The following is a 12,208-nucleotide window of genomic DNA, read 5'->3' as shown; positions in this document are numbered from 1 at the left end:
AGGAGGTGTGATGGTGTGGGGGCTCTTTGCTGGTGACACTGTCAGTGATTTATTTAGAATTCAAGGCACACTGAACCAGCAAGGCTACAACAGCATTCTGCAGTGATATGCTATCCCATCTGGTTTGTGCTTAGTGGTACTATCAATTGTGTTTCAACAGGACAATAACCCAAAGCTCACCTCCAGGGTGTGTAAGGGCTATTTGACCAATAGGAGAGTGATGGAGGGCTGCATCAGTTGACCTGTCCTCCACAATCACCCGACCTCAACCCAATTGAGATGGTTTGGGATGAGTTGGACTGCAGAGTGAAGGAAAAGAACCAACAAGTGCTCAGCATATGTGGGAACTCCTTTAAGACTGTTGGAAAAGCATTCCAGGTGAAGCTGGTCATCAAGGCAATGGGTGGCTACTTTGAAGAATCTAATATCTAAAATATATCTTGTTTGTTCAACACGTTTTTGGTTAATACATGATTCCATATGTGTTATTTCATAGGTTTGATGTCTTCACTATTATTCTGTATAAAATTGTCCAAATAAAGAAACACCATTGAATGAGTAGGTTTTCTCCAAACTTTTGACTGGTACTGTATGTAGTTAAATAGTTAACCAAATAGCTACCTGGACTATGTGAATTGAGCCTTTTTGCACTAACTTTTTTTGACTCATCACATACGCTGCTGCTACTGTTATATGTGCACATCTACCTAAAATACCTTCTACCCCTGCACATCAACTCGGCACTGGTACCCCTTGTAGATAACCAAGTTATCGTTACTCATTGTGTATCTATTATTACTTTCATTATCACGTATTATTACTTTGCTATTATTTGTTTATTTTCTTTCTCTCTGCCTTGTAAGTAAGCATTTCACTGTTAGTCATCATCTGTTGTTTACAAAGCATGTGACGAATACAATTTGATTTGAAGATGGCTTCCTTTTGCCATCCTTTAATTTAACAACATACAGCTAAATGCATTTAGTCCCAAGCCCCATTATAATGCATGCTGTGTTAGCTTTACACTATGATATTGTCTCAATAGATATCAACATACATTTAACACAGTGTGCTGATTTATTAATTATTCAGTGTTACAAACAGTTTACAACTTCTGAAAACAGTGCAATGCACTTGGAATAAAAAATAATTAATAATAATAATAATAATACTGTAATAGCCTTGGTGTCCCATTTGATATCTATACCATTTAGCTTCATATCATGTAAATGTGTCATGTAAATCCAGAGTACAGAGTTCAAAGTTCAGTATCATATTCCTAATGTGTTGTGGTGCAAACAAGTGAGTCCAACTTTGTGTGATAAAATATGTCATAGGCATCCTGTTGCGGCTATTACATATTTCTTGCATCCAAATGGCAGCTGTGTGGCGAATACAAGGTATGAAAGACACAGTGTATCAATACTGCATGTCACATAAAGGCCAAATCCATTTCTCCTGTCCCCTGGGCCATCTTTGTTGGCCAAAAAGCCCTCCTTTTTATTTAAAGGGGCGGGACTTCTGCTCAAAGAGTTACATAGTCAGTACATAAATATCCCTGTAACTCAGGACAACCAAAGGCTTATCTCTTTCTATGTTTGTTGTGTTTCACCATCTTCTTCCTCATCAGGATCATCTCGTAGAGTTTCTCTAGGCCTGGTTGTAAGCCCTGTCCATCCACGGCGCTGCAGCTCTGTACATGGTGCAGTGTGGAGGCATTCAGTTCATGGACAGCCAGGGCCTTCTCAACCTCATTCACAGACAGAGCCGAGGCCAGGTCCTGCTTGTTGGCCAGCACCACGACGGGCACCCCTTGGTTCTCCGAGGTACGGGTGATCTTGTGAAGCTCCACCTTGGCCTCCTCCATACGTTCGGTCTCGGTGGAGTCCACCACGAACACCATGCCATCGGTCCGCCTCGTGTACGACTTCCAGAGGGGCCGTAGCTTCTCCTGGCCCCCTACGTCCCAGACCTGGAAGGTGATGGCCCGCGAGCTGCCCACCGCTACCTTGATCTTCTCCGTGTTAAAGCCCTTGGTCGGGATGGTCTTGACAAACTCCTTGAGTTTCAGTCTGTAGAGCAGAGAAGTTTTGCCAGCCGCATCCAGGCCAATCACCACAACGTGTAAGGACTGGAAGTTTTGCAGGAAAGGGGTGTTGGGGGCTATCTCGGTCAGCTGGTTCCCCATGGCAATGGGATGTTCTCACCTCTTTATGTGAGGTGGCAAATTCTGGTTAATCCGTTCTAATAGGTTGGCATTGGCACCCTCTTCAAAGGTGAAGGTGGCAGACTGGATGGCCGCAGGACTGTGGACCTTATCAAAACACAAACACAAAAATGAGTTACTATTTAAAGACTAGACAATGAGATTGACAGGTATCACAACAATTGATGTGCGATTGCACAATAATAAACAATGACACAGACAGGAAATGTCATTAGACACTGTAATACAACACATTAATGATTGCTTCTATGGTTAGTTGATATGTTTGCAAATAATGAGACTGATCAATGACTAATGCAATTGTTATTCAATTGAATTGCAACTAGCCAAGCAACAATTGACACCAATTGGTTATCCTTTGTTGGAATAAAACCACAACCATAACAGCCATAGCCCAAGACAAGGTCAATTTTATTGTTGGTCATAGGAAATGTCCAGACAGCACAATTTCAATCTGAATTGATCAAGATAAATTGTGGTTTTGGTTTAAAATTGTAAGGAGCGGTAGGGCTGACAACATTTAATTGGTGGCTGGTTGTTATAGTTGTATTTTTTGCTACTATTCTAATCCTCATAATACAGTCAAATCCCAATGGCTCTCTTGGGGCACATTGCTTACAAGTTTAATATGAATGAGGGAATATCTATGCATTTGCACACTGAATGCAGTTAATGCTGGGATATGATTGCGATTATAATCCAATTGTTTTTATGAGGCTTTGGTTTCTAAAGAGAAACACACAACTTCAATAAACACAACCCATATTTTCTCCATAGGCTTCCATCCCAACTCTTTAATTGTGAGAACATCAGATTGAAGAAAATAGCCTGACTGTAATTCTGGCACCAATCTGAGGAATGAAATATGTGATAAAACTGCAGATTTGCCTTCTATGAGTGAGACATTTTATTGGAATGAAACCGCTCTCACCAACCATGTGCATAGCATTACAACTCAGACGGCATTGCAGTAAGATGCCCTATCTCTATCTGTACAAAATCGTATAATAAATAACCTGATAAAAACTATTGTCAAATATATTTACCTTCTAGACCTCTTGAATGTACAAATATGGCATAATCCTAGCGCAGCGACCACATCCATATATTCATACATCCAAATATAGTTTATCTCTGCGCGCTCATATCTGTCCGTCTGCTCCCTGCACTGGTGGAGCAATAACCAGTGGAGTGGAATAGCGCGCACAACTGCTAGAAAGACAACCAGAGGTGACGTCACTCAATAATATATTCCGCTGCTGAGTGTATGGACCATAGAGATCCTATAAATGTGTCTAATTCCTAATTCTATGGTATGGACAGACTTTGGCGCCACCTTGTGTCAAACATAACCACTACCCACACACTGGGTAAGAATGGGATGGAATTCATTGAACAAAACAGTTTTGTTTAATCTCGCATTGTCATTATCATGTCATGATGCCACAACCAGAAGCACAGTCAGATCTGTCTTCAGTAAGGGCAGTTGATGTTGTCCTGTTGTTGCTGTCTGGAGAGCTCATTGGCAAGTGCATTTTTGTCTATTTAGGAAAGTAATAAATTACAATTTATGTTTTAGTATAAACATAATCAATGCAGTTTGTGAATTGATCTTATGTATTATTGCGCAAACAGTTATTCAATTATATTCAACTCGATTCTGTGATTAGATGTAGCTAGTCGGTGCATGCAGTTTTTATGCCTCTTCAAAGGATTGCATCAGTTCGAGTGGATCACTTTTGTGAAGTTCACGGCCTTTCAAAGTGTATTACATTACTAGGATAAAAATTGCCTGACTTGCACCTACCTACATGTTGACTGCATTAACTTTACAAAGTTAATGTGATCAAAGGTCATTAAGTATTTTTACCATAAAAACTGTGGATGGAAACGTGGTTACTGGCAACACTTCTGCCATGTTGCACTGAGCCTTGCTGTTGGAAAACCACATCAGTAACTAGGTTTGCGTTCAATTGGCGACAGATGTTTATGTGAATATTCGAAAATCTGCATAAAAACAGTATGTGCATTTTCCTACCAGAGATGTTTCCATCAAATTGTTGCAGATAAAAGGCTGTGCATGATGACGTAGCGCACATAAACATTACTTTTGCAGTAAAATGTCAATGTAACGGATAAAAAAATACAAGTTAAATGGGTTACCTCCGCCATTTCTCACATAATTAATTTTACAGGCGCAAACTGATCCCACCATGTTAAAGGAACAAATTATCTGTAGGCATTGCCCATAGCTTCTACATCATTTGAACCAACGTGGAGTTGAATTGAGGTCTGTGTCCAGTGGGTAGTGTCCGACTTTTGACAGTCGGTTACATTCGCCTTACCACTCAAACGAGCCCAGGTTTTTGAGTGCTCATCAATCAGGGTAATTACAATGCGCAGATTACGCTATGTGGTCCAATACTGTAAACGTCCTCCTTCTTCACAGCGTGGGAAGCACGGCGCAGGCAGAACGCCGCGTGACTATCACTCATAAGGCAGGGAGGGCCATTGTTCCTTTAATTAGCGATGACATTAAAGTTGGAGACATATAGGACAGTAGGACATTGTTGATACCGTAGCTATTTCAGTCAAGGTCACAATGTTATTCCAGTGGTAGACTAAATCAGAGCCTTAGCAATGTGTAAAAGAGATGATTTCTCTCTTGGATGTGAAGTGACCTGCTCTGCTCCAGTCCTACCCATTGTGCTGGATGTGCCGCTGGGTTAAGGTTTTCTCATCCCTTGCTAGAGGTTATTCATGTCTATGCAATTAACTGAATCTAACTTCTTTATAACCCTCTCTCTATATGCTTTTCTCTTTATAGCAGGTGAAACTGTGCACTGCACGTGTGCACACTAACAAAGACAGCTACAGTGCCCAGATTGACATAGATAGTGCCCAGATTGACATAGATAGTGAGTTCCGTTCTTGCATCACACACTGTTGAGTTATGGGGACAACCTTAGCCAAACATGTCCATTCTACTACCATAGGACCTCTAGTTACCAGGGGCGCAGCGTTCATGGTTTCAATCTAAGAAATTGAGAGTAGAATATGGCCTATTTATGTTACTAATCATGTTGTGACGATTGACAGGGAAATGCAATAATATTCTAGAAACTTGATTTAACCTCAAATTGGGATTGTTTCTAAAAGGACAAAAACCCGAAACTCTGCATTGATGACATCAGATTCATGAAGATTGTTGTTTGATGTGTTTCAGTCCATCCAGTACTCACAGCAGTGGTTGCTAGGGACAGCGTGACAGCACCACCTTATTGTTAGAGGCTCTCAATGGCAACAATAACCGCTCCTACAGTACATCAACGTCTGTAGCTGTAACCATCATGCACCCCCCCCCCCCCCCCCATGTCAGTGTCTTCAAAGAAATACTTTAAAAAGCGGTAAAGGTGCTAGGTATTTCAGCCATGTCCCTCAAAAGTTCCAAGTGTGCAAATAGTCCGAGTCCACACCCTGTCCAGGAAAGTTGTCACTTCACTGCACCATTCGTCTCACAGTCAGATCATGGCAACACTTAGGAAATGTTATTTACCTTGTTATATACTGTAAGGTTAATGGAGGTTAGTGGAATTACAAGCCAATTGCATACTGAATATCAATGCAGTAAACTTTAAAGTACACATAACATGTCTTGTGGAATTTAATTTGTATTCTGAATCATTATCACACATCTCATATATATGTTCTAAATCCCTACAATTATGTTAAAACAACCAGCGTGTACTTTCACAGTTCATAAAATCATTCAGAAAACTACTTTAGAAGAATTATGCACAGCAAATAATGTGGGCAGAGCAGAGGACAATACTATAATTATTAATATTGTCTACTACAATACGTATACATTTCCCTTTGAGGAGTCTATCTTGTTTATAATACATATTTTCACTTTGGGAATCCCTCGTTGCCAGGCTTTCATCGTTCAAAAATCATTTGCCCGATAGGGTGGGGAATGGTGGTGTTGGCTCCACAGTCAATGTACTCAAATGTGTCTTTGGACAGCTGCTCTGAGTGAGCCAGGTAGGACACATTCATTGTCATTCTGTGAAAGACAAAGAGGGAATATTAAGGCGGACATTTTGAAATCTTCAACTGCAAGTGCCCAGTCTCCTGTTTCAAAATGTGAAAAATGGTCAAAGTTCAAACATTTGTTATTCCCGACTACCTTTTTCGGTAATAACAAATGCAATGACTGAACATTGGGTTGGTTTATGAGCTAAAAGGAATGACTATAGTTAACACTGTTACTAGTTTTTACAGCCGGATTAATCCCAAGCGGACATGAAACAAATGAGTGACATATTTTGAACACGTGGCTTGAAAAGGGGAATTCATCCACGTTTTGAAAAGGCTGAAAGCATTCCTATTTTGGCTCCCGTAGTATTAGTGTTGGGTCTTGAAAAGGGGAATTCATCCACGTTTTGAAAAGGCTGAAAGCATTCCTATTTTGGCTCCCGTAGTATTAGTGTTGGGTCTTGAAAAGGGGAATTCATCCACGTTTTTTTTCATCCATGGGCCTAGCCCGAACCATGAAAAACAGCCCCAGACCATTATTCTTCCTCCACCAAACTTTACAGTTGGCACTATGCATTCAGGCAGGTTGCTTTCTCCTGGCATCCGTCGGCCTGTCAGAGGGTGAAGCGTGATTCATCACTCCAGAGAACGTTTCCACTGCTCCAGAGTCCAATGGCGGCGAGCTTTACACCACTCCAGCCGATGCTTGGCATTGTGCATAGTGATCTTAGCCATGTGTGCGGCTGCTCGGCCACGGAAACCCATTTCATGAAGTTCCCGACGAACAGTTATTGTGCGGACGTTGCTTCCAGAGGCAGTTTGGAACTTGTAGTAAGTGTTGCAACCGAGGAAAGACCATTTTTACCCGGTACGCGCTTCAGCACTCGACAGTCCCGTTCTGTGAGCTTGTGTGGCATACCACTTTGAGGCTGAGCCGTTGTTGCTCCTAGATGTTTTCACTTCACAATAACAGCACTTAGCAGGGCATAAATTTGACTAACTGGAATGCTGGCATCCTATGACGGTGCCACGTTGAAAGTCACTGAGCACTTCAGTAAAGCCATTCTACTGCCAATGTTTGTCAATGGAGATCGCACGGCTGTGTGCTCAATTTTATACACCTGTCAGTAACGGGTGTGGCTGAAATAGCCGAATCCACTAATTTGAAGGGGTGTCCACATTCTTGTGTATATATTGTAATGAAACAGGCAGGGAGCAGGTCTCGGACCCTCAACCTTCTAGCCCAAAGTCCGGCGCGCTATCAACTGTGCCCAAAAGCATGCTCAAGCGGCAGAGTCGATATCCGTGCTTATAAACCCAGGATCGTTACACTATAGTGTATGTTGAAATAGGAAGTCAATGGGGCATACTATAGACGAGCACTGAAGCTAGGCATGCTACAGCCTAGTAGTCAGATGCTGAAGTGTCTTGAAGTGTATGTAGTGAGACGGATGTGTTTATAGTTGGTCCTTTAATTAACATATCTTAAAATAAAAGTGTGATACCCACTGCAAAAGTAAGAACAAGGTGTGAATCCTTATGGAGGTTGACTTGCAGTAATTACTGAAACAGAAGAGTTACGAAGACATTTATTAGCATTATATATATATGCATGCATTCGGAAAGTATTCAGACCCCTTGACTTTTTCCACATTTTTTGCAAACATTTCTAAAAACATGTTTTTTAGCTTTGTAACGTAACAAAATGTGAAAAAATGTAAGGGGTCTGAATAGTTTCCGAATGCACTGTATGTCCTAGCCAAGAGTAGTTAATGTACCATAATGTACACAGATAATACTATATTTCCATCCTAATTTAGAAGTAGTGATGGTAATGATATTGAACATTTAAGTGATAATAAACATCATGCTTACTTCAGGCCTGGGTCCTCAATTTTTATGGGTATGACAACAGTATACTGTACGAACATAAAAAAGGAGACCGGAAAACTCAATTAGATCGGGAATTAAAGGTCAAATTGTTTCATATAGGACCTTAAAGAAAAATGCTTTGCACGACAGTACTACAATTGTGTAACTTTACATTTTAGTCATTTAGTAGACGCTCTTATCCAGAGCGACTTACAGGAGCAAATAGGGTTAAGTGCCTTACTCTAGGGCACATCGGCAGATTTTTCACTTTGACGGCTTGGGATTCAAACCAGCAACCTCTCAATTACTGGCCCAACGCTTTTAACCGCTAGGCTACTTGATCCATTACGATTTATATTAAAACAACAGTATCAAACTCACCAATTTCTCTGAACGTGATTTGACCGAGGTCATATTAGATATCTTGATTCTGCCCATCACCGTTTCATCGATCAGGACTTGCATATCAAAGTCCAAGACTTCCATCTCCGCAAAATTGTCATTGGTGAAGTTGAAAACATTCTAGAAGAGGAAACGCACAGTTTGATCACACTGACCTCATGCAATAGGCCAAACGATGAGCGATCGATCACCTGTTGTCTTTGATGTCTTCGGGAGTGTGGCATGTATACTTACGGTGACTTGCATTTCAACTTTGTCTGGGGTGAAGAAGACCAGTACTGATTGGACGGTGACAGGGGATAGTGAGATACTCCGTGGGAAGAGGAAGAAGAGGATCAGAAAGCAGATCAGGAGACACAGCACCACCGAGATACACACGTAGAGTTTCCTGGAAAATTTGAGTTAACAACTATGAAGCAAAATATTATATTTTGATTAAATTCACAAAGAATCTTACTGTATACAGTGTCACGTATGGGTAAAACACATCACACAGTCACTCAAACACACAATCAGATGCACAAAAACAGACACACACACACTTACGTGCGGCTGGGCCTCAGTCTTTTGTCTGAACATGAGATGACTGCCACTAGCTGATCATGTTCTATACAGAGAACAGTAAGAAGGGTTACTATTTCACAGTTAGAGATATGGCTCTATTGGTATGTCAGCCTTCCTGCACACAACACACAACATCACTTCTCTTAAATCAAGTGTGGGTTATCAATAGTTTAAGGAAGACACTTCCCGAATCCCATCAGCAAGTCTTAGAATACCAACATGGAAATAGCCCCATTATTGAAATGTAAGTTAATCACAGGAACAACTAAGTAGTCAGTCTGGCAGAAGTGGGCCACCTACTTCTTGGAATACGCCCTATTCCCCGACAAGTCGGGCAGTTATCTCCTACATTGCCTATGCTGTCCCCGATGGCTCCGTATAGTTGGGAGTGGGACCGAAATCTTCTCTTCTCTGGATCTTGTTCCTGAGGCACGATGGCCTCTGTGCCCTCCTTGGAGGCACTGGGGTGTCCGACAGTGACCATGGTCTGAAACACCGTCCTATCTGCTGGGAGAAAAGGAAACACAACCCCGTCTGCTGTTAAAAAGGGGGCATCAGCCATGCATTCTCTCACATGAACAAGTAGGACTGATATTGTCTAAAGCTATATTGCTCTTTCTATAAAGCACCTTGGTGTTGGACCTCTTTGTGAAACCTGAAAGAATATTGATTTGCTCTTTATAGTGCAACACTATAAACCTTCAACCGGCCTCTATAAAATAATGTCCCTGCATTTGATACACACGAGGAGAAAGACATAGGAGGAGGCTAAAGTCCTCAACATTGCTCTAAAGACAAGACCGTAGCATCACTGTCTCTTATCTCGGACTGATTGCACGTCTATGATTGCCTGCTGCTAGATTAGATAACGCGATACCTTATTTTTAATACGTTCTGTTAGATGAGATGTTTAGATGAATGAGCTTTTTTGCCACAATATCGCTAAGGGTGTAGGCCATTGTAATTGAATGTAACACTTTCTCCTTTATATAGATTTGGAGTACAAACCAGTAATGCCACTTGATAACAGCATTTACGCATTGTATCTCTCATCCATACTTTACATTCCTTACATAAATGTTGTTTCAAATGACAAATCTTCATAATTTTGAAAATATATAATATAACTCTAATTAAAATGGGCTACCCGAATTAGACAATGACATACACATTAGATGGCCTATCAATTAGTTAAGCATTGAAAACATTGACATTATTAAATGATGAATTTAAGGGAAATGACAAAGCATTAGTTCAGCTGACTGTGTGGAAAGTTGATATGCTTCTGCGCACTTACCTTATAACCTGATGTCCGTCAGATTTTCAGTGCTGCTAATTGTTATATGGTAAGTACTCACAGCCAAACATGTTTTATACCAGTCAACGATTAACGAATATTTAATTTTCTCCAACATAGTTTGTCTGGCGAAGTGACGAATTCACTTCCTACTTGAAGCATTTGAAAGGCAGACGTCGTGTCTGAATGATGTATGCTGCCACTTGGTGGTAAATTACTGGCATTACCCACAACAACTCTTATTATATGTACCTAGATCTTGATTCTGATTATGACGTGGGCAAAGCAAAGCAATACATGGCAGTCGGTAGGCTTATGTTCAATTTCTAAAGATACTGAGTGAACATAACTCTTTTTTTCCGTGCAACCAACGGGCAGAATTTAAAGGGATAGTCCACCCAAATTACATGTTGGTTTCCTTACCCTGTAAGCAGTCTAGGGACAAGGAATGACAGCAATCCATGCTTTGGTTTTGTTTACCAGGCCACTGTTTCAAATGCTAACTTTTAAGCATTTGTGGCACAAATCCAAGTCAATTGTACCTAAACTCAGCAAAAAAAGAAATGTCCCTTTTTCAGGATCCTGTCTTTCAAAGATCATTTGTAAAAATCAATCACATATATTCATTGTAAAGGGTTTAAACACTGTTTCCCATGCTTGTTCGATGACCCATAAACAATTAATGAACATGAACCTGTGGAACGGTCGTTAAGACACTAACAGCTTACAGACAGTGGGCAAATAAGGTCACAGTTATGAAAACTTAGGACACTAAAGATGCCTTTCTACTGACTCTGAAAAACACCAAAAGAAAGATGCCCAGAGTCCCTGCCAATCTGCGTGAACGTGCCTTAGGCATGCTGCAAGGAGGCATGAGGACTGCAGATGTGGCCAGGGCAATAAATTGCAATGTCCGTACTGTGAGAAGCCTAAAACAGAGCTACAGGGAGACAGGACAGACAGCTGAGCATCCTCGCAGTGGCAGACCACGTGTAACAACAACTGCACAGGATCGGTACACCCGAACATCACACCTGCGGGACAGGTACAGGATGGCAACAACAACTGCCCGAGTTACACCAGGAACGCACAATCCCTGCATCAGTACTTAGACTTTCCGCAATAGGCTGAGAGAGGCTGGACTGAGGGCTTGTAGGCCTGTTGTAAGGCAGGTCCTCACTAGGTTGCCAGTAGGCAACATCGTCGCCTACTGGCACAAACCCACTGTCGCTGGACCAGACAGGACTGGCAAAAAGTGCTCTTCACTGACGAGTCGCAGTTTTGTCTCAGCAGGGGTGATGGTCGGATATGCGTTTATCGTCAAAGGAATGAGCGTTACACCGAGGCCTGTACTCTGGAGCGGGACCGATTTGGAGGTGGAGGGTCCGTCATGGTCTGGGGCGGTGGGTCACATTATCATCGTACTGAGCTTGTTGTCATTACAGGCAATCTCAACGCTGTGCGTTACAGGGAAGACATCCTCCTCCCTCATGTGTTACCCTTCATGCAAGCTCATCCTGACATGTCCCTCCAGCATGTCAATGCCACCAGCCATACTGCTCGTTCTGTGCATGATTTCCTGCAAGACAGGCATGTCAGTGTTCTGCCATGGCCAGCGAAGAGCCCGGATCTCAATCCCATTGGGACCTGTTGGATGGGAAGGGCGAGGGCTTGGGCCATTCCCCCCAGAAATGTCCAGGAACAAGCAGGTGGTGCCTTTGTGGAAGATTGGGGTAACATCTCACAGCAAGAACTGGCAAATCTGGTGCAGTCCATGAGGAGATGCACTGCAATACTTAATGCAGCTG

At 41.9% G+C, this 12,208-nt stretch overlaps 2 protein-coding genes across 5 annotated transcripts; both read right to left on the bottom strand.

Annotated features, from left to right (window-relative positions):
• Positions 1 to 348: 348 nt before the first annotated feature.
• On the bottom strand, positions 349 to 3,435 carry LOC110491479 (ADP-ribosylation factor-like protein 4D). The gene is made up of 2 exons (XM_021564961.2): positions 3,274 to 3,435; positions 349 to 2,314 (listed from the first exon to the last, which is right to left on the bottom strand). Exon 2 carries the CDS (start codon positions 2,186 to 2,188, stop codon positions 1,583 to 1,585), a length of 606 nt encoding a protein of 201 aa, XP_021420636.2. The 5' UTR covers positions 2,189 to 2,314; positions 3,274 to 3,435; the 3' UTR covers positions 349 to 1,582.
• A 2,442-nt stretch (positions 3,436 to 5,877) lies between these two features.
• LOC110491478 (transmembrane protein 106B) lies at positions 5,878 to 10,589 on the bottom strand. Of its 4 annotated transcripts, none has more exons than XM_021564957.2 (8): positions 10,401 to 10,589; positions 9,404 to 9,607; positions 9,086 to 9,146; positions 8,774 to 8,927; positions 8,519 to 8,659; positions 8,141 to 8,184; positions 7,775 to 7,828; positions 5,878 to 6,293 (listed from the first exon to the last, which is right to left on the bottom strand). In XM_021564957.2, exons 2-8 carry the CDS (start codon positions 9,585 to 9,587, stop codon positions 6,167 to 6,169), a joined length of 765 nt encoding a protein of 254 aa, XP_021420632.1. In that variant the 5' UTR covers positions 9,588 to 9,607; positions 10,401 to 10,589; the 3' UTR covers positions 5,878 to 6,166. The 4 variants fall into 4 exon arrangements, with proteins under 4 accessions (XP_021420632.1, XP_021420633.1, XP_036802260.1 ...); XM_021564958.2 differs by having other exon boundaries at positions 5,883 to 6,293; positions 9,404 to 9,610; XM_036946365.1 differs by lacking the exon at positions 10,401 to 10,589 and adding an exon at positions 9,733 to 9,905 and having other exon boundaries at positions 5,883 to 6,293; positions 9,404 to 9,610.
• Between the last annotated feature and the right edge of the window lie 1,619 nt (positions 10,590 to 12,208).

Source organism: Oncorhynchus mykiss, chromosome 16, assembly GCF_013265735.2.
Source record: "Oncorhynchus mykiss isolate Arlee chromosome 16, USDA_OmykA_1.1, whole genome shotgun sequence".
Taxonomy (NCBI): domain Eukaryota; kingdom Metazoa; phylum Chordata; class Actinopteri; order Salmoniformes; family Salmonidae; genus Oncorhynchus; species Oncorhynchus mykiss.
This window is presented reverse-complemented; position numbering and strand designations above follow the sequence as displayed.